Genomic DNA, 23,433 nt, shown 5'->3' with positions numbered 1-23,433 from the left:
CCCCCCCCCCCCCCCCCCCCACCCACACACCTCACACACACCCTTCACTCAATCTCTCTCTTTCCCTTACGCTGCCATCCCTCACCCAACCACAGCAAGCCAAGCACCATCAAGGTTCCCCTGTTTTTTGTTTTTTTTTTGCTTCCCCATTTGACACTCATTCCCTACTTCCTTCCGTCTGGCTCTCTGTCTGTTCTGCTCTACATCACACTCTAACTTGAAAAATACATTTGTATGTGCCTGCATGCACACATTCACGGGTTAGGCACACAGGCATCCTTGCATTTCTAGTAATATGGGGCCTTTCATTTTGTAAGGTTACATGCACACTATGCACACTACATTACACCCAATTATTACTGAGCATAAGGTGGCCAGTTCACTAAGGTTATACGATTTGGAAAACAAAACAACGTATTTCACTAATAATGCAGGATTTTCTGACATTTTGGAATATCTGCTTACCATGCTATTACAAAGAAAATATGAATAACGTCTCTATGTATTCAAAACAGTATCTTCAAGATGTGTTCAGCCGTGCTTAGCATAGAGACTAGAAGTTGTTCTTCATCAACCATCCCATTGATTGTGATAATGTCCAGAAGGATCTGTGGTAACCAACAGTAAACAGGACCACAAAATAAGACAAGAAAATTGGACTGACATTCTATTATTTTTGGGTTACTACATCCAATTACTAAGTTAACATACTTAAAGCTGCTCTAACCTAACCTGAAGAATTAGTAGGAGTACTTTATAAAGTGTCTGTCGTCCTCTTAAATGCAGAATTCCATACTGCTGCTATACCACTGTTTTCTCCAAAGCCACGAAACAGGTGCAGTGCTTCACCATTTCGTCAAATAAAAATGTTTGGAGACCCTGTAAATCTCTCTGACTACACCAGCACTCGGACAATGCTCATAACAGCGACAGCCTCAGAGCAGTGAGCCATACAAAACTGACACAGCCACAGGAAAAATGGGGCCGCATGTGTCTTTTCACAGTGGCCAGAGGGCGATGAGGTAAACAAGAGGCCATGGGTGGGGATTAAGAATGGATGTTCAGTGTTATGGCCCGGTCGTGGTGTCAGGGGCTAGTCGTGCTGTCTGAGAATATTACCCTCTGGATGATTTCTTTTTTTTTTTGGCCACTCGCCACTCAGCTGTGTGCTTTCTAGATGGAGGATTGGGACTGTCTGCGGAGAGAGGATGCATCCACGAAGACTTATGAGGGAGAGCCGGGCACAGGAGGGGGAAATAACATGAGCAATTTCATAAATGGAAGGGAGAGGCTGTGACTTCCTAAATCGTCTGTGAAAGACAGAGGGAGGGGGCTGTGAGGCGGGGGAGACGGTGAGCGAAGGGGACGACAGGGAGAGAGAGAGATGGAGGGAGGCGAGAGGGAGCGTGACGCAAAGTGTGAAAGAGAGAGGAGAGCCTGGTCGTGGTGGTAAATGGATATAACTGGGTGAGGGAGGCAGGGGCAAAGTGAGAACGAGAGAGGCTGGAGAGATGAAAAGATGAAGAGGGCAGATTTCCCACCAGCTGAGTGAGCACCTCTATTACCCTTTCTCTCTCCCTGCATGCCTCCCTCTGCCATTCCCTCCCCTGCTCTATCTCTGTGTCCTATCAGCGTCAGTGTGGCATCCTCTCACATCAGATTAGCTCCAGCCCAGAGAGACGGTTCAAACTCCTCTGTCAAAGTTATTTAAAACACATCTGACGCCGAGGCCACGCTCCATTCTGCTCCCTCTCACCATCTGTCTTTCTCCCTGTTCGTCCTTGTCGTGGCCCAAACTTAGGCTGAGGCTGGAGCTCCAGCCTCGCCAGCTCAGCTGGGATGTACACCTCCCCATGGCGTCAAAAGTCACTATCAATCAAACATGAGGGTGCGGGGGAGGACCTAGGTGTGGCAGGAGGCAGGAAGGAAGGGAGTCTGTAGGAGACTTGCATAAATCACCAGTCTGGGGGAAAGATGTCAGAAATAAACATGACCTGGATATTTAGATTTCAAATGTCCTCTATGAGCACAGATTTAAAAAAAATCATCCTACAGATTAAGCACCATTTTAAACTGCATCAGTCAGCAAGACAAATTACTTTTACCAAAGAGCGAAACAGCTGGCTTACGATCCTCTTTTATGATGTTGGTTTAAATTCCCTGCAAATCGATAAAAGAACATGTTAGGTGAGGCCTGAACACTGCAATCCCATAGAGCAGTTAAGGGAAGCTTGGCTTTATAGAGGCATGACTTTGCATTGAACAGCACGCTGTGGACAACTGCTGTGAACGAGACAAACAGATCACGCCATGAGCCACTGTGTCAAGGCTTCATCCCTCCTGATGAGAGAGGCCAGTTCGGTGTGGCACGGCACAGCCCATTTTTTGACAGAGACGGCTGTTTGAGCTCTCCAGTCATGGCCTCGGTGATGAATGGCCTCCACTGCCAGGGAAAGAAAGGAAAAAAAGGGGGCCTGGGAGCCCTCTGAGGATCAATATGTACGCACAGGAGGACCTGCTTCGCATGTTAAAAACCCTGATCCAGCCCCAGCCCAGCCTATAGCCCCCCCACCCCGCGCTTGCTAGCTCCGCTGTCTCCCGCATCACTGACGGACAAGCCTCTGGGAGCGAGTGGGCGAGGAACTGAGGCTGAGGAGGGAGGACTTCAGTGTGCGTACGTATGGGTGCATGTGTATCTACATGAAGTGTGTCAGCAGGTTTCTAGAGGGGCTGGCATGTCAGCAAACTCAAGGTCGACATGGCACACACGAGCGCGAGACGCACACACTCGCGCACGCAACTCTGCAAATCCAACCACTGTTGATGCTCTGAAAAGGGCCACAGTGACATGCTAATTCAGAGGTGTCTAAGGCGATGGATATCCTATTAATGAGCCCAAAACAATGACTAGACTAATGAGCTTATAATGGGAATATTGAATGCATGGGAATGGGATTGGGCGTTATGTGAGCCAAGAAAAAGGGGCCGCTGAATGAGAGCCAATGCACAAGGGCTAGAGGGCTAAAAGCTTGAGACGAATACAAACTGCGAGGGGCGTAGCGGTGGCTGTAGGGGTAGGGCTGTGTGTGTGTGTGTGGGGGGGTGCACAGTCAACCCAAATCAATACACCCCTACCCGCCTTGCCTCGTTGGGTTCGTGATATACGAGAGCAGGCAGCTTCTCTGAGCATAAATAAAACATGAAAATGCAACAAATTATCAGGCCGAATGGACAGAGATCTATTTACTCAGTAATGCTGTATTTTTTTGTATTTGTCAGGTCAGTCTGGGGTGGGAGGGACTGATTGTTACCCTGCATCCAATTTGAGTCAACCGAGTGCTGAGATGTGATTCAGCTTCTGTTGGTGAATTAATGAATTAATCAAAGCCCGGTTTGGTTGGGAAGGGGGGGGGGGTGAGAAGCAAACCGAGCAAACGGCAAGCTGTGATGGGCTAATAGCTGGAAAGGGAATTACAGTCCAATTGCTCTGTCTTATTCTGGCCCTAATGCTGCCGAGGCCTTTTGCTACGAGCCGGGCAGCTCCTCCGTGTGATTTGATTCCATTTGGAGAGCCTTATTTTCCTCTTGATCTCACACATTAAGGACCTTGCTATTCACCAGAGCAGGAAAAAGCAGGACGACAGTCAGAGCAATGGAATGGATTAGCACACAGCTGTTGAGACCGGGCAGGTCAATGTTTTAAATCTCTGGCCCTGTCCGCTTAAATCTGCTGGCCTGTACTTCACAGACACTATGTGGGTCTAAAAGGGTTGAATAGCTCTGAGCAAGATGGTTGAGAATAAAAACAACCTCTGGTTTCCTAAAGGGTGAGGCGTGGCCATGATAAAAACGGGCCTTTAGTTGCCAAGCAGGATAATCCTTAGAAGTGGTTTGAAAACAACAGAGGCCAGAAAGGATCCTAATGTGGAACAGCTGACTGGTCTTTCCACTTGGACAATAAAAAAAACTCAAAAGACACATTGTCTTCAGCCTAAGTTCATTCACGGTATCCATTTAACAAAAGGAAGCTTCGGCGTCCATGTTAAAAAAATGTAGCTGTTCAGAGAGGACCCATAACGGCGAGCTCCGAGGTGCCGGGCGCGCAATAGCTGGACACACACACACACACACCGTTCCCGGCACGGTGGAGCCGGTGTGTGTGTGTGTGTGTGTGTGTGTGTGTGTGTGTGTGTGTCCAGCTGTGTTGCTCTCAGATCAAATGAAAGAGTAGGCAAGAATGCAGACAAATAAGTATCGTAAACGTTGAGTCAATGGGTCATCTGATCGGCTCCTCTGGTCAGCCTTCATAGAGACCACCAATCAAACTACTGATGAGAACAATCATGAGCTGAGAACGGGCGGTTGCTAATGCGACTGGAGCATCCGTAACCCGACCTTAATACGGCAATAAATTGCAGCAAAGGAAAATAAAATAAAAAGGCAAGACATTTACAGCTGAAAACATTAACATTGGATGGATATAGCACTTTGAAATGCGATGCCAAAGCTCACTGGATGGAGCGCCGGAGTAAAAGAAAAGGGCCTCTTCTTATGTCACATCATTTTGCATTTTCTTTTCTAAATAATTAACCGTTTAGTTATCAGTTAATGGATTTCGTGCTATTGCGAGCAAAATGAAGCGAAACTGACTTCTCTAACTTCCACCTTTGTGTTTAAAAACTCCATCCTACACAGCTCAACAGTGACCGGCCTCTTTTTGAACGGCTTCGGTTCAGGAAGTGATTTCATCCACGTGATCTCACAGATATATACAGTACGTGAAATGAACCTCTTAACAGTGCATTATGTGGCGTTTGCACCTAATTTAGGTTTCTAAATGAAAGTCCGTTGTATATGTTCACCGTTATTTATTGATTTGTTTTTTTACATCATCGAAATTAAGTATATTCAATTCAATTCAATTTTCTCTTCCAGAAACTTACTGTTGAGCTCTATTACATCAGATGTAATGTTGACCTGCGGTGGACAGATGTCTCTGCTGTGTGTGCACGATGCTGAGGTAAGGGATGGAACTCTACCAGCAGCGCTCGTCTGCCCAGAGCGCAGCCAACCAATTATCCCTCTTAATTATCTATTGACGAGATGGAATTGATGTTTTTGGAGCGCTGATTGGATAATCAGGAATGTTGGCCACAGTTATTCTCCTTGGATGGTCTCACTCATCTGTCCAATCTGGTCTCCTTGTTTGAGTAATCTGCTCAGTTACACAACATGGTGCTGCTCAACAATAATTCATGATCACAGGGAAAGGCATGGGAGATGTCTGCTACTGGGGTTAGCATGACAGTACGTGCCACATGTTCATGGGTGTAGTGAAACGCATCACGGGGCTTAATAGACTAATGTTTTTAGCAGCACGAATGGCGACCTTTTCCATTCTGCTCCCTTCATTAACCTCCACCTTTATCTGCAGACAGGCTAATGCTTGTTATGGGGCCCCATTTCCAAAACAGTCCAGTTCTGAACAAAGGAACTTAGCTACATTCATTTTTGCACCCTACCCCCACCTCTGCTCACATCAGCAGCCTATTTTCTTTAAACTCTGTTGGAGAGCGAGCTGGCACAGGACCAGGCAGGCAACCGGGAACAGGAGAGCGCAAGAGTGGAGTGACACTGATTGTGCCTCCTCTAATTAAACCCTAACTGACCCCGGTGTTGGGACATCATTAGTTCTCCCTCGTAATCATCACACAGCAGCAATTACATTCTGTTTGGCCCCATTTGCATTTCACAAGATTTCCCTGAACAATCAAAGACGGATTGGGAAAAGAAGAGGAAGCCAAATAAAGCTTGGAAAGTCCTAAAAAAGGCAGCCAGGCTCAATTTCACAACAGTTTGGATGGTTGCATCACGCATCATGGGAGTATCAAGGTTAAAGGTTAAACATGTTCAGGCTCAGTAGCCAGCATTGTAATCTGAGACCACTTTCCCATGCAGCATTAATGCTATCCTGATGCTGTTGTGGGTGCAGAAAGGACAAAAAAACCCCAAAACAATAATTCCAAACAGCAAAGAAACATCTCCGACTTTGTTACAATCTGCCAGGAACCAAAAAGTGGGTTCATGGCAGAGATACCTGCCTCGGTTTGGTAAGAGACGGGGACAGAGAGAAACTAAATATAATCACACTCCAGAATACTCCACTGCAGCAACCGTGCGTCGCCCCACTTGCAGAAAGCACATTACATGGAAACACACACACACACACATGCAGAATAGAGCCATCTATGTAAGTGCGTACTTCAGGGAAAGTGCGCAAGGGCAGATCCTCCATCTGTATTCTGGGTGACAGGCGCGTTGTGCTGGGGTAGCGTTTCTCTCCCCGAGACGCCGTCTGCACAGAAACAGTCATACGTCACGGACATAAAAGAGGGCCCTTTGAAAGCTCATGCACACATTTGGCATTCGAACAAGCCGAAGGAGACTTTTTTCCTACCAGCTCCTCACATGCGGCTGCTGTGACTAAATCTGACAACAAGAGTAGAGTAAGGTCGTCGTGTTAAGAAGAGAATTATGCTGGAAAATACCCTCGGGGCCTTCCCTGTTTCTAGGCAGTAGACGATCGGACGGGCGTTCTCATTTTCATACCGCAGTAAAAACAAATGTTGTCATTAAGACGACCACAAATGCAAAATATTATATGTGAAATAAACACATAATATCTGCAGCAAACTATACACTAGATATTACGATCTAGAATCTCTGCAGATGCATCTATATACACAAACTAGTGATGTTCACATATTGGCGTTATCAACATCTCAGATTATTGTCAGTTCATTGATACTGCAGACTTTTTATCCCTTCCCGCATGACGCCCTCAACCGGCTTTTCTCTCCCAAACCAATCTCCACTCAAGTGTTTCTAATCTCTGCCAAATCTTCTGAGAGACAGTGCCGTGAGATGCTCTCCTGACTATGACTCGAAACAAGATTATCTGGCTGAGATGCTGTGTGAGGTGCATTCATTTGTTTAGAGGTGGAGTTTGAGCTTTTGGATTCATGACTTGGTCACAATATTATCTTATAACATGGGCGCAATACAACTCCACTTCAATTGCAGCTCAATAAAGGAGAGAATTGCCTTTCTATAGGACAACGGGGCAGGTATTATTAAGGTCTGCTGGCGGTGAGTGATGTTCAGTAATAGGTCATAATTACACGTATGACAATGTCATTGAGACCACTTAAGGCTTATAAAGTGCATTTGTCATGTACAGGTGCCATTGATTGATGCATGAGCCATATGCATATATTCAAGGATATAATCTATGCAGCTGCTATACAGTATATCCGGTGAGTTCATGAAAACAAGTCTATTCACTGGTGGCTGCAAATTAATCTTTGCCCTGTGAAAGCAGGAAAAAAAAGGAAACTAAGTCTTAATCCCAGTTGAGACCAGATTCTGCTCATTTACACTACTGAGAGGAAGCCTGGGTCTCTTTAAAGCTTAAAAAACAGCACAGTGTTGCCAACTCTTTCCTAATGCTAGCAGCATTAGCTCAAAAACTCCCTAAAATCTTGCGAGAAAGTCGCCAAGTCGGGCACACTGACGGCCCCGTCCCTTCGGGCCTCCCTCGAAAGCCACTCTCCCCAAATGATCATTATGAATGTAAACAATGAACATGGCTATCGTTGGTACTGACAGCTGTCAAGCTAGCAACTGTATTGCCACACATACTGGATTTTTTTATCTCTTTTTTTTTTTTATTTATTGACGGCTGCCGGAATCTAAGGACAATTTCAACAAATATAACTACAAATGAATTTGAAGAACATGACCAACCCTAACTTTATGGGCTGCAATGAACAGTTCATTTTATTAATGGTTAATCAGATGTATTGATGAATCGTTTAATCTATTATATGTAAAAATTGTGCTTCACTTTCCTAATAAAGTTAGCTAAAATAGACTGTTGCCCAATCATCAGCCCAAAACCCTCAGATATTCAGATATTAAATTCATAATGATATAAAAGTACAGAACACAAACATTCTCCCAATTGGAGGGTAAAACCAGCCATGGTTCTGCATTTTTGCTTCAATTCAATGTATTTGATTTTACTGGGACAATCCACTCATTATCAATGCTGCCTTCAAGCGTCCACGGTTATTATATATTCAAAGCAAACAATAAGACAATATCATTAATAGATAAATGACTTAAACAATTAATTGATTAAGTCATTGTTGTCAGTTCATTTTTTGTCGATCAATTAACCAACTCATCCTTTTGTTTACACTTGACAGCATGTGAATGCTTTATAGTCAATAACTGACAGTCATGAGATAATAAAACCTTATTAAAACAAGGACATTGAAGGCTGCTGAGGTGAGTCCTCCCTTTATCCTTTCACCACATGGTCCTGGTGTCAGTTCACATACGTTAAACTTGGGCTTTGGTGCTGCCACAAGCTACAATTTACAGATACACCATCGCTTCTAAAACATGGTAACTTTATGGATATCTCAAAGTAAACTTATCCACTTGGCACAGAGGAAGCTGTATTAAATGCAAACTGAATATGTTAATCGATCAACAAAAGGGGAACCCAGGAGGACAGCTTAACAATAGATTATAGAACTCAACCATCAGATAGATCAACAGTCAAAGACGTAGACTTCTGCTCAAATTCAGTGTGATGAGCATTACCATCAACTCCGTCTTTATATGTTCTCTTCACCGGCCTACAATAAGCTATACAATAAAATGAGGCTCTATTTGAAATTGCAATTACTTTTTGAGGAAATTAATCATATAAAAAGGAAGGACGTGATAAGAACTGCGAACAGGTTATTACAGCACGCCGTGTTCTTCGTGGCTAAAAAAAAAAACTTACCTCATACCATCAGGAGGGAACAAAGTGCATTCTGGAGCCAGATTTCACATTAAGGCAATTTAAAATATTCCAGACTGCCTAATTCAGGGGTCGGTCTTCTGTGTAACTTAATTCAACAAGATTAATTATACAATTAAATCCAAACTTCTCTCAATTATGTGGAGAAATGCTGTCTGCCTGCTCGGGCCGACCCCTCACCTTTTGCTGAGGCGAGGTACCTGATAAGCATAATTTCAACAGGAGCAGAAGAAATTGCTGCCGATTTTGTTGCCGTGCTCAACTCAGCACATTATGGTCCTTAATTGCTGGCAGACTTCGTAACTGTGCCCTTGACATGGGAAGGCAAAACGTTATGCCATTCACTCGCACATTACTGAAGGTGCAGGAGCTCCTTTCCTGATTGACAGCACAATCCACTGAAACAAAAGACTTAATTGTGTGTCAATTGATTCGGTAATTACAATTGGCAGGCTTGCCACTCCAGTTTCATTGATTTATCATCTGTGACGAGTGAGTGCCTAATGACATAATATGGCGTCGGCGTCGTAGTGGCCTATGTTGTCTCCAAAATGTGGAGTCAGCGTGGTTTAGTAGGCTGACCTACTGCATATCAGTTTAGGCTTACATTTTGGTTAACAGGCAGTTTAAGGGTAACCAGACAGCTAATGTTCATGTCTCCGTTCCTTTGAGTGCCCTTTCATAGAATATTGTACCTTGTACAGCTACATTAAGGGGCCACTGACATCCAAAACGCAGGGCCACTACTAACCCCCAATTGAGTTCCTTTCATATTAATGTCGAGGCTATGGGCTGCACCAGCAGGACTGAGTTACAAAGTGCAGGTGGGTTATCCTCTTTGACAAGCAGCCATTATCAACACGATTCTTGAAGTGAGGGAGGAAAACCACCAGGGATGGGTGTAAAACCTCTTTCAAAGACCTTCAAAATCCTAGTTTCTACCCTCGCTCTCGCTCTCTCAATCCCTCCCTGTCATCATTTCATTCGCCCTCTCTCTGCTCCCTTCAGAGGAGAGGGGGGGAGAATGGTCTACTTGACCTTAATCTGCCCAGTAGTGAGTTTCAGAGAGATGACATGCAACCTCGGAGGTAAAGGGCAATTGTTTCTTTTTCCCTCTTCTCAGAGCCAATTTACAGCCCCGGGGGACTTTCTCTAAAGCTGCGAACTATTTCAGGTTCTGCCACATTGTTTCTGATTCACTCAGCTGGAAGCGGCTAAAAGAGCAAACACCTCCCTTTCCTTATTCTCAATCCTCCCTCGGACCATTAAATTCAATTCATATCTCCTGTGACAGACGACAAGTGTAGCAGAGCGGTATTTGCATTTTATGGACTGATATATGTGTAACCTAATGGACAACATATATATACGTATATGTGTGTGATGCTCTCTGCAATGGCTATTAGAACAAGTCAGCAATAACATTAGTCTCCTGGAAGCGCAACAACTTGAATTGAGCATAAATGCCAATAAGGAAATAAATCCCATTGATGATATTCTGTGTACGCTCCCCGAGGTAACGAATGAGAAGTGGCATCAGCAGCAATTGTCTTAAGGACTGGATATAGCCTATAGACTCTGCAAATCTGCATCAAAACCAAGAAATCCGGAACAGTCTGGATTGGCTGTATTGATTTTATGAGCCGGAAACTAAAAAGAAGAGCTACTCAATTAAAAACAACCTCCTTTCAGTTATATTACCTGCACCTTTATGAGCCGAGTACTATTGCAAGGTTTTCCACTTTGGTTTTATGTCAATCATTCTCTCTTTCAAGTTCAAGTGCCATGACTGATTAATCACAATTAACCTTCAAACTGTTTGATACATAAAAAAACATGACCCCTGATTGCCGGATTGTTATAGGTGCTCCAATCACAGCCACCTTATCAGCTCGATCGTGACTCAAACGGGGTTGACTGGAGGACATTTTGCTTTAAATAACGGCCTTTCCTCAAAGTAAAAATTGATCTACCGTAACGAGCAACGGCAGCGAGCCCGCATCGGCACAACGGACCGAAGAAAGCGGCATCAACGTCTCTGTCTATAAACAAAGCATTAGTTTAAACTAGAATGTTTCAATCAGTGCGTCAACGGCCAAAACTGCAGCTCAGATTTTCTAATAAGGTCACAAAGCTGTGACGGAATTACCAAGCGCTCAAACAGAGTAGTGAAGAAGTGATGCGTTTCAACAATGTATAAAGTCTCGCCGAGACAATGTGAGCCATTAATTAATAATTCAGAGGGAAGTTATTAAGTTATTTGTTAACAGTAAATATTCTGTATGTGTCCCTGAGAGCGGGACTTTTGAATAATTTGGAGTTTTTAAACTTTAATGTTTAGCTCCATTCTGGAAATAATGGTGCGCGGCTGTAATTGATTCTTCCGCCGTGGAGTAATTATGATGGCTGTGTCGAAGTGAAGCCCGACGCTCTTGGCCCTGGGTGATAGGAAAGAGAAAGAGAGAGAGAGAGAGGGGGGGGGAGAACGGGGAGATTTAAAGACAAGGAGGAAAGACACAGTGGAGACACAGGGTTGGATATGCCTCTTGACAGATAGCCTCGCTGAACCATAGGCGGAATACAACACACTCGTGGGAACAGCCTCCAACGATGAGCTAGATCCATCTTGTACTATTCATTTTTTAGGCCTCTTTGCTCAAACACTGCACACCCATCGGTCTTATTTATTTAGATGGTTTGAGACTGATAAACACCCTCCACATTTCTTCCCATCCCTGTTGCTCATATCACTCTTTGCCACTGAACGTGTTCCTGTTGCTAGCAGGCCGATAGTAGTGCCCAGTAGCAGAAAGAGTCAATCTCAGCAGGGTAGTATTCAATCCATCAGGGCTCAGTGTTAATTACTCACACATCCACAGCGCTCTGAAAGTGAGGATGGGTTTAAGCACCCTGGCACTGTTCTTTAAAAAAGGGAATGATCCCACAACCGTGTGCAAAGTCTTTGTCTGGGACCCATTACATCAGCACAAACAAATATGTCAAAAGTAAAACACCAGCCACGACCAGGTACGCACACACATGCATCCCGTAGAGCACAGGGCAAAATAGAGCAGGGTAAAACAAACACACAAGGCTAAACCCCCTCCAGGTAAAGGTGCATGGTCACCTGCGACTGATGGGGTTTCCCATAGGTCAGCAACACGCAGCGCATCGTGGGGGCCGCCAAGAGAGAAATTGTCTTCGTGGGTTAAGTCTCTATAGCCGACACACAGACAAACACACACATGCAGACATAGGGGTCTTTTCTAGAGTGGAGTGGCATAGCGGGCCCCGGTCACAGCTGCTCTCCCCCGCCTCGGGAGGAATTGCTTCCATTTGGCCTGTCACTTTTGCCAGGGCCACTGTGGCTTTTCTCATTTGTCAGAGAGCGGGGGCGATCCTCTGGCTCTCATGGCTAATCTGCAGCCACAGGCTAGAGGGGACAGACAGACAGACACACACACACACACACACACACACACACACACACACACACATCTTTCATCTGACTGATATAGGCTTTGGTTCACAAGGGTCTTTTTACTCTTTGCGCTCAGGAGGGGAAAACAAACGCAACAAGGAAGAGATGGACAGAGAGAGACGTCGACAGTATCAAGGTCAAGGATTCGACCTTCATTTCTGACATACACATTTTATCTACACAGGCTGGATAACGATGAGTTTATACTCTCACAGCTACTGCAAAGTCCTCTCTGCTATTGACTCGGAAGAACTACAAACAACACGCAAAAAAGGTAATTAGACATGGTTTCAGTGATTATCCTTCGATGGCAGCACAAAACGTTGCTTTAACTGTAACACCAAGGAGTCTGACTTCCTCGTCCTCCTACATGCATGAGTGCTCAGTTAGCGTTTGATTAGTAGAAATGATTCAGTAAGTCTCGGGGAGGGATATCAAGGGTCCAAATGAACATGAAATTGCCTGTATTCATAAGTAGACGTAGAGAATTCCTTGAGATCAACTTTGTCTAGCTGGATTTTATTGCAGTATATTGGAGAATAATTATACCAACAGTCAAGCGATGCTGGCTAGTAACATTTTACAGCACTGAGGGAACGGAGCAGTCCAATTAAAGAGCTGTCACACAAGGCTTTGAGGGAAGCGTGGCCAACGTGCTGTGCCAAAGCCAATCCTTTCATTAGAGGCTGCCATCGCTTTGAGGTACAAATGCTTTCAAGTCTTTTCTTTCAGTCAGCTTCCGCTGCAGTCAACAGGTGATGGCTCTACTTGATTATTACTCCCTTAAATCTACTAGTATCAATACGCAGCTACCTGTGAGATCCGTATTGGAATGAAAATATATTCCTATGATCAAAAAGGCAGTTCAATGTGTGTTTGTCTCTCAAGATAAAAACAAGCAAGTCAAGTCTCTCCTGATGCTTTTCATATCCAGAGACAATCTGAACAACTGCACGTGTATTGAATGGGACATAAGTATTATTAACTTGTCTGGGAAAAAGGTTATTAGAGGAAGTTTAAGACCAAACAATATTTGGTCGGAGCATGTTTCATTCTCTTTCAAAGTAGAGCTAAGTTTGGATTATTTTTGGGAGAATTTTGACATTTACAAATACAGCTTGAAGCATTTGAGATGACAGAAATGAACTTAATACTTTACGATATGCATATAAAATATATGATTTTCAGAGAAAGGAAGATCATTTAAATGTATTGAAATTATTTAAATTCTAATTAGTTTGAAAGGGCAGCTGAAACATATTTAAAACACATAAAAGCTAATCTAATTGAGTAACAGACTTACTTGAGGATTATTCACCATACTCAGATAACATAGACACATAAATGTGCTGCAGGCATTAAATGTTCAACTAAAACTGTGTCATTGAAGAAAAACTACTTGGTTATGATACAACTGAGTAACTGCAGTTGACTATTATCTCAATTCACACATACATACATGTTTTAAATTGAGATATATACAGTAGCTGGCAAACAATTAAATATTGAGTTGATGTCCAGATGTTATCATCCTTCTCATACCTACGATTGCAGGTAAAATAATACCTTTTACCGATAACGAATCCGAAGACTAATGTTAAATGTATTTAAGATAATGTCATCTCTTTGGGGACCCTTAGCAAGCACAGTTTGCAGAGGCAGGAAGTGCTCTAAAAAAAGGGACAGGTGTTACAAACACAGGAGTTAAAGGTAAGGAAGCTTCTTCTTTCCCTTACTAGGACTGCACTCTGGACATGGATGCTGCTTCTGAGAGCCGCGCCTGTAAACAAAACATCATGTAACTTACTAACTACCTAGCTCAGTTTGCCACACACATTGCTCAAAGACTCATCTTTAACTTATAAATCACTGCAAAACATATTCGAGAAAACATCTTTTGAGTGATGGTCATAACTTTTTAAGTGTTTCTGACAACCTTAATGCATTCCCAAGTTTAATTATTTCTTAATATTGACATTTCTAATTAAGCAGCATAATTGGAAAGCCTGTGTGCAGTGGCAATCATTTCAGCGACCACTGAAAAATTAATATGAAAATTATTAATGAATACTACCGCTTTTAATTGCTGTGTACCCATATTTATAATTGCTGCAGCATCCTCCTTGAAATGACATGATGACAAATACAAGTGTCATGTCAGCGCTTTCCTTCTTCATCTCACACCTCAATCAAAGCTAATCCATTTCACCTCAGCTACGAACACTGGAACAAATTAAAGTCCCATTTAATTTTTCCGCCTTCATTAATGCATCTCGTTTCCAAGGTTACAATCATTTAGTAACTGCGGAACAAACAAATTCAAGGAAGCCGTGTGCTTTGATATTTTGAGAAGAAGAAGACGTGGATGGAGCTTACTGGGGAAAACAAATCAACCCTGAGTTTTAATCCTCCGGCTCCAAAGTGTTCTGCACATGTTTATCGCAACACAAAGCCTTTTTCATCTGAACAAACATTTTAATATTAGACTTTAGAAGCTTATGCCCACCGAAATAATGTTCATATTTTAAACTTTGCCTTGCCAGTGTCATACAAGTCGATACATCCTGTATCTAACGGCCCCTATCCAAATAGCGACAGGAGACAGCATGAGCAGTAACTGCACAATGTCATTATGTTCATAGTGTTTCCTCCTGTAGTTTGATGTGACGACGCCAGACACAATGACCCAATTTGCCTGAGTGGCTATAGGGGGGTACCAATGGTAGGTTGCATCATAAATACTGTACAAAGACCCTCTTAAAAAGGAAATGATACAATTCCTTGTATGCAATGAAAGGCAGCCATATAAAACGTCCCATTTTTCAGTGTTTACAAACCTCGTATTCTTCTTTTGCCCGTATTCTAAAGAAACAAAGCAGAGCCTAAAGACGAGGCTGGAGGTGGTGGGGGCAATGATGAGTTCCCAGACTAGCCTCTTTCGCATGCAAATCATATCTGAATTTCTCATTAGCATAAATGCATGAGCAACTTTAAATGCTTTTAATTTTCAATCTCGCCAAGCAGAGGAGTAATTTGTCACTGTCAGGATGGGAGACTAAAAGGGGGGGGGGGGGGCAGAGGGAGCCAAGGACTCCACGCTAAACTGAAATCACGGAAAATTTCTGATTTACTAATTGACTGATGTGCAGTTCAGTCGAGTTGCCTTGAAGGTGTAAATAATTCTGTGTATATTCAAATGGCAAAAATGAGAGAGTGCAGGGTGGATACGCAAAAGCACATTACATGATGCTTCTCCCCGGGCCATGCTTCTCTTTCTGGTGATTCTATTTTCCAGCGTGTAACGCTTTCAGTCTGTCTCTTTAAAGGGTAAGTATGCTGTTTCAGAGCATAATCACAGATAATCAACTGGAAATTAAAACAAAATGTCTTTTTTTTCTTCTTTTTTTTTTTTTTTACATCTCTTTGCCATTACACAGAAAGCTATTTAACAGCCCAGCACAAAAACATTCCCAACAGCTTATCGTGTTTGCTGTTTTAAGTCATTTTCAAATTTTATCTTCATTCTTTCAAGACGTAAGATCAATTGACACTGCACTTTGAAGTCTAAACCGCTAATGCCTCATTTTTTTTGAACAAAGCAGTTCAGATTCAGACAGACCGTGTTAGCTAAATTTAGCTGTAGGTGAAAACAAGGGGAAAAAAAGATTTCACAAGCTCCTCCATTTAAATGACTAAAACCAATTATGCAAACATAATTAGTATTCAGTAAGAGAACTAAAGACGACTGCAGCACGGGGTGAGCTGCTTACCTCCAAAGAAGGCCCCGTCAGACAAGATCCTGGTGGATGTATCCGTCTGTACAACAACTGTGCCACGGCTGATGAAATGCATGCCCTTGCTCCGCTGGCCATGGTGGATAATCACATCATTCAGCACCTCCAGTGGGTACTCAGGGGATGAGTCACGTTTCATGTTTCAAGTAGGGGGACCCGTTCATTGTGGTTCCAACTTCACACCTCCTGTGTACATTTGAAAGCATGACAAATAGAAGACAATGTAAAATAAGAAGAAGATGTGAAACACTTCAATGGTAAGTCGTAGTCATAATGAGCAATGAAATAGTCTTTGGCCTAAATTAGGGGTTCCCAGGTGTACCGTTTATGAAACAGGTAAGTTATATTGCCCATATATTATTTACAGGACGAGAAAGAATTCCACCAAACGTCACAGTGAGTGAATTGCAAATATGGTCCGACCACATCCAACATGTATGATAACACCCTCGTTACCTTTTACTCTGTGTGTTGCAGGAATATTTGTTTTAGCCAAACTGAAATGAGAGCATTCAGCTCCTCACCTAACCAGGTCATTGTGGAAACTGATGACACTGCAAAAAAAAAAGGGAAAAAAAAGCAGACAAAATTGCCAAAGACAGTTTTAGACCAACTTCTCACCTCAGGTCGACAATAGCTAACCTAGGCTAACGGCACTATTTTGAAAGCAGTAACGTTAGCCAAATAAAAGCATATTTCCCTCTCTTTACTTAGCTCTGACATTTATAAGCAGCATTTTGTTCCCTTGAAACGATGAATTGTGGTGACTAACGTTAGCCACTGGGTTTGTCTTTGCTGCTACTTAGCTAGGTATCATCTTCCAAGTACATTCACACACGTTTATGTTTTTAAAGAATTTTCACATGTATGCTTGTTGATCACCAAGCTGACCTTTTACCATGCTAAGATAATCTCAAATCAATTCTTCATTGGAGAGTGGAGTTGGCTCAGAAGTTAGGTATTCTGTTACATTAGCTTCTGTACTAGCTACCTCGCTAGTATAAACTAAGCTAATGCTAATTGCTTTCCAATTAGGCAGGGCAGGTGTGAAATTCGCCAAGTCACAAAAAAATGTGTGTACCGGGCATTGGTATGATTCTGATGTTTTCTTTCTTATTTTTAACAGTCTGAGAATATACGCTATGTAGGTTGGAAACTGCCGAATACTTCATTAGTTAGTTCGTTAGTTAACGCTAGTTAAGTAGCATTAGATAGGGCAGACGGTGAACTTAAGAATCAGATGCACGGGTTCAACCCAAACGTCAGGGGGTTGTCAGTCATCCTAACATCATGGCAACACGCTGAGAGTCGGGTCTGCTGGTTTTATATTGAGTACCAAAGCTTTCTTCTTAACTTCTTGACCTGCTGTATTCCAAGTTATGTAAATAAGTATTAAAACTCTAGGCTACTACATTAAAATCATGAATCCATAGCTGGCTGGTGTATGGCAGTATACAGCACAACCCAATACAAATTCAAGTATACGGAGCATGCCGGGATGGAAAATGGTGCAGCTGCGTCCATGTCCATTCTTTACATCAGGCTCATACTGCCCTCCAGTGTTGAAGCGGTGAACACAGTGGGAAATAGAGGAAGGGGACTCAATAGAAGCAGCAACCAACTCAATATGACACCTCTGGAATAAAGTGTCCCTCTGTGAAGCAAATATTAAATCTATGGTCATTTTTAGGCTGTAGTTTGTGGTGACGTGTCATTAAATTGAGTCACTAAATTAATTCATTTATTTGCGCACCATCTTACTCTGGTAGGTAAACCACAAAACAACGACACACTGAAAAGTCTGCTTAATAAGTTCCAATACAAACTGTACACAGTGTGGTCTGTGGATTACCCTAACTACAACCAGTACAAGAAAGACATATTTGCAAGACGTAGAGTCATAGTCATATTATTTTTCTTTTTTAATATTGTTTTTGATTGTACTGTAGAGTTTTGAAACACATTTTTAACATGCATTTGGCCCTCTAGCAGTAGAGCAGTCTCACTATACTGGCATGTACTACATACAGTAGTAGGCATTACACATGTAATGTTCATAAAAAAACTAATTCCACCTTTTAATATGTCCTCATTGTTCATTAAAATGTCAGCCACAAGCCTCTGCACCGCTGCCTCCAAGACAAATGTCTATTATATGTACATTCACTGCATTAAACAAATAGTCTCTGTTACATGAAAACAATATAGCCACTTTACATTAAGTGATTGCATAGACCGCACTGATGTCTGTACTGTAACGTTGTTCAGATCTGGAACGTTGTGTACTTTGAAGTCTTGAGTGAGGCTTTATGAGCATTATTGGCCCTACGTTTGGGATGTGGGCTGGTGGATGAAAGGCAGAATTTGCAGTGGAGTTGCACCATGTTCTATCATGTCACAAATTGGGTTTTTTTCACACAAAAGTCAAACAAGAAGTAAACTCACCATGAAGGCATGTTGATTCTGTCTTGTGGCCCCATCTCTCTCAGTCAGGTCACACAATGATGATGTCTTTAGAGAACACTGACCCAGAGAGAATCATGGGAAATGAAGGAATATTTGATGTGCCTGTAATTTCCACTTCGGCCCACAGCGGCTGCTGTTTACCAAAGATTACAATGTCTCGCTTTTAAAAAACAACTGTTCTCTCATTTAATCCTTTCATGAATGCAGGGATAGAAAAAGAAATGTTTGATTTTAACAACAAAACCTTATATAGTTTTGGGATAACAACACATAACTCTGTTCAACACAGCCGTCCACAAAACTGTCTTTGTGAATAGAGGCGTAATATACAGTCAATGCAGCAGCTATCATACAGCCAACTGTACTGTAGTCTATTGTGAGGCTATATTGCATTACTTCTATCATATTGTGTTTCACTATTACTTCTCAGCCCTTTAACAATTGTTCACTGGCTATCCACTCTCTAGTGACATGAGTATTGCATTCATACTTTTTTTCTCCGCATTTGGAGCAGTTAAACTCTTAAATGACAGGATGGACAGGATCAACAAAGACACATGCATTTGTTTTATTCTAACTGTTTCATGTAGTTAGATAACATTTTGAAAATTGTTTAATGAGTCAGGAGAAGCATCTCACTATGAAATAATATATCATAATCACAGAGAACGTTTGAGAAAGTCAACGGAGTCATACTATCTCATAATTTGAATTATTAGACGCAATATCTCATATATGTGATATATGAAAACATAGTTATAGGATAAGAAGTTTTATCATAATGATGTTCACATTCGCTTGAACTCGTAAAGCTCATGGAATTTCCCTTGACGTGATACTATGAATATTAAGACAATCACATGTATTAGAAAGGGAAACACAGCCAACCGAGTTTTTAAATGTGTTGTTGGGCACGAGCTCATGTTTGAACCGGTGTTACTGGGTGCCGTTACAGTCAGGATCCACTAGATGGCAGCTCTGTTTCAGGTTAAAAAATAATGCAGCACTTCTCCCCCCCCCCCACCCCCGTTAAAGACATAGTGAGAAAAACAGATCATATTCAGACACAAAATATTTTATTTGAAGCACTTATTTCTGACTGATATACATTATCCAACAGCTAGTGTGTTAGCCCACTCCATATGCCTTGAACAGGAAGCCGAACATTGCATCACTTTACTGTCCATCACAGCAGCAGCAAATCCATACAGACAAAATAATTCACAAAAATACAGATGCCGGCCAGCGAAATATCAAAACCACATCCATTTTGTCCTGCCTGGAGACATTCCTAAAAAAAAGTTATCAAAAGCAATTTATTCCAAGAGTGTAACTACCTTTAGCTTCCATTGAAATGTGTTGTTGCAGCAGCAAAGAGATACTGTGAAATGTCTAAAAGAAGGAAATTTAGACAAGAAAAAAAATGGTATTATGTGCACTGATGCAAAAAGAACATTTGTTAGTGTCATGACAGCAGGGTTGTCTTGTTTGTGGACGCAGTGAGGGCCACGACCCTGACCATGTTCCAGCACTGTAGTGGTGGAGTTCACCTTTGACCTAAACAGGGAGGAAAAGGAAACCTGCTAGCACTTGAACATGTGTCCTTTTGCTGTCTCCTTAAACACTAACAGGGAGAGAAATACAAGAGCATATTTGCATCTTTATGTGTTCTAAATGGCTTACTTTCCTTCAACTTCCCAGACAGTGACTGTTAGCAGCTAACGTGATGCCCTTCCTCTCAGAAAACCACCGATTACTTTCGGTTTATAACTCAACTCTGGTGCTGTCAGTGGAGCGCTTTTTATAAGGAACTTAATCCACAAAAGATGCAAAAGACTTTGTCAGTTTTGATAGTTCTTTATCTTTGGCAAGTGTGCTAAATGTAGGACCTGTGACACATGTGAGTAGAGTATGCTCTATCAGCAAAATAGCATATTCTGAATGCAAATGTGAATATATGTACTCATAAAACTTAAAGTTCAGTTTCCAATTTTGTTTTTTGTAAGCCTGAAGCCTCTTGAAGACTGTTTCTGCAACTACTTTTGATTCGTTACCTCAAGGAAAAATGGCAAACATTTGCTGTTTTCAGTTTCTCAAATGTGAGGATCTGAAGCTCTCTTTTATAATATATAATAATAAAACCAAAATATCTTTGGGTTTTGAACTGTTGGTTGTATAAAACATTCAAATGCATCTCCTTGGGGTGTATCATTTCATTATTATCTGACATTTTCTTGACCAAACAATAAGTCACAAAGAAATGCTGAAAATAATCATTAGTTACAGCCTTAGATCGAGGAATTTTTGTATTCCTTCCAAGTCAGATTCCCATTATAGTAAATATTAAATAGCATTACAGCAGACACACCGGTCTATTCTGTCTCCTTTGCATAGAACCTGTGTTGCATCGTTCATAAGGCGCACTACGACTGCTTCCGTTCTTTTTTTCTTTATACAACTTTCAACAAAACACTTGTCACCAGTCAACGAGTTAATATGTTCTAAATAATATCTATTCTATTCAAAAAAGTGCACAAAATAACCTAGTCACTGTCAGCATGTCATTATCTACAGTCAGATACAATTATTATTCATTCAACTCAAAAAACAAAAACAAAATCCTTATTAAGGCTTAACCCTGCAGACACATTAAATTGCCATGCAAATACACACATTCCATTGCAAGCAAGCAATGAGACACTGAGATAGAAAGCTGACATTGAAGAATGTATATAAGGTCTTCTGCTTATTCCAGTTTTGCTATTACGCATTTATTTTGTTGGTCTGGAACACACACGCACACGCACACACACACACACGCGCGCAGACACGCACACACACACTATGTCACTTTCTCAGGCTTGTCAGGCAAAGTGAGAACAAAAGGAAACAGAACACCTTTTGCCTCCAGAGGCGCCCTCAGGGCCTCCTCAACAAAGTAGGCGTTCTCCTCCTCCACCACAAACTGAAGAGTCTGGCTTTTGTTCACACAGTAGATGCAGTTCCCGATCACGGCACACCTGAAGGGCAAATGACTTCCGAGCCTCTGCGCTGCGCAGTCATGCCACATCTTCACGATGCTGTTGTACTTGAACACGGTGATCCCCTGCTCGCGGTTGACGTCAAAGCGGTAGATGAAGCTCTTGAACGGCACCATGTCGGTGGACTTCTTCCTGCTGTTGTTGAAGGGGCACTCCTGCCACTCGTCCCGCTTGGTGTCGTACTTCAGAAGGCGGTAGAAGAGGGAGCCCCCTGACACGTACAGTTCTCCGCTGCAGGTGGTGGCCTCGTGGGCCACCGCGAAGGCTCCCTTGGGCAAAGGGGCCACGGCGGTCCAGCGGTCCATGCGAGGGTCGTATTTTTCTACTGTAAACAAACATTCCCCTCCAATGGCGTACAAGTAGCCATCCATGGACACGAGCTTGAGCTGGGCACGAGCTTGGGTCAGAGGTCGGACCTCGGCCCAGCGGTTGGTTATGGGGTTGTAACAGAAGACCTTGTCTGAAACCTTGCCCTTGTCCCCGTAGCCCTTTATCCCCCCTGCCACAAACAGGTAGTTATACATTGTGCAGATCCCGCATCCTTTAGTGTTTATGTCCTCGGGCATCGCAGTTAAAGGTCTCCAGTCATTTGCGGTTTCGTTGAAGCAGTAAATCATATGACTCTCCTCCAAAGACCCAACCGACAAAGGGCTCTGCGGTCGGCTGCCGCAGCGGCTCGGCGGCCGGCTCCCAACGCGATCGAACACATCGTTTATCTCCGCCACCATCAGAGTCTTCCTCCCCTCCATTCTCTTCTTCAGGATCAGATCCCGCTCGGACCCGTTCAGGCGCCCGTACGCAGCGGGGTCTTTGAGGACCTGGAGGAAGTTGTCGCTCATGAAGCCATAGGCGGTCTCCTTCAGTTCGCTAAGTCGCTGCTTTTTGGCGATGGTCAGGATCTCGTAGCAGTTCTCCGCGGTGATTTGCTCGGACATGGAGTCCATGGCTGCCTGGACGGCGCAGGGGATCTGGAGGATTTTGGCCCCCGTGATGACTTCCACGACATTGCCCTTGCAAACATTCATCTGAGAAGTGTAAATATAGTCGATTAATGTAGACATAGTCTTGTAACTCACTCCCTTCACTTTCAAGATGTCGCGTGACAGCCGTGCTTTGAAGTAGTCACTCTTCTCCGCCAGGACGGCCTTGTGAGCGTTGATCTTCTGCCCGCCGACTTCGATGACTAAATCAGGCTCTTTTGGGGACTTTCCAGCTCCCTGGCTGCCGTCCCTGCGCTCGAGGTTCAATTTTAGGACTGACCAATCTCTTTCCTGTTCGGCTTGGCCAGGCAGGCCAACTGGGGAATTTGCATTGAGAGACACTTTCGCTCTGGCGCCATTGTGGATTTCACAGTTTTGTTGCGGACCTCCATTATCATTGGAGCGGTGATACTGAGCCGCCCTCGAGATGTACGGGACGTCGCCTTTCTGGTGGCCGATGTGGTTATTCTCCATCAGCATACCGTCCAGCAGGTATTCCTTCTCAAACACTGGAGGGGGGCTAAAATCCTGGTTGTCCTGCGGGAATCCTTGGACGTAACCTGGACACAAATCCCCATCGTTGTCAGAAGGCGTGACAAGGTCAGGGTTCACGGCGTGGAGGATGACGTCGGCCTCCACGGTAACGGCCCCTCCATCATGCCTGCGACACTCGTTCATCTCGACGTGCTCACTTGTGACGGGAGGCGGCGCCTTCACCGATCATGCTGAGTGGATGGACAAGCTTGTGATTGTGCTCCTCTCTGTTCACCTACAAGGGGGGGGGGGGGGGGGG

The 23,433-nt window shown here is 43.2% G+C and overlaps 1 protein-coding gene across 1 annotated transcript in view; it reads right to left on the bottom strand.

Moving 5' to 3' along the window:
* Positions 1-19,678: 19,678 nt before the first annotated feature.
* Positions 19,679-23,433, bottom strand: part of kbtbd11 (kelch repeat and BTB (POZ) domain containing 11) — a 4,891-nt gene continuing 1,136 nt past the window's right edge. The window contains exon 2 of the mRNA XM_031846973.1: positions 19,679-23,409. Coding sequence (XP_031702833.1) covers positions 21,462-23,318 — 1,857 coding nt within the window. The 5' untranslated portion in view covers positions 23,319-23,409 and the 3' untranslated portion in view covers positions 19,679-21,461. The remainder of the gene's footprint in view (positions 23,410-23,433) is intronic.

This window comes from Anarrhichthys ocellatus, unplaced genomic scaffold, assembly GCF_004355925.1.
Source record: "Anarrhichthys ocellatus isolate YVR2014 unplaced genomic scaffold, GSC_Weel_1.0 scaffold7, whole genome shotgun sequence".
NCBI classification, from domain to species: Eukaryota; Metazoa; Chordata; class Actinopteri; order Perciformes; family Anarhichadidae; genus Anarrhichthys; species Anarrhichthys ocellatus.
Note: the sequence above shows the minus strand (reverse complement) of the source record. Positions and strands in the feature narration are given on the sequence as shown.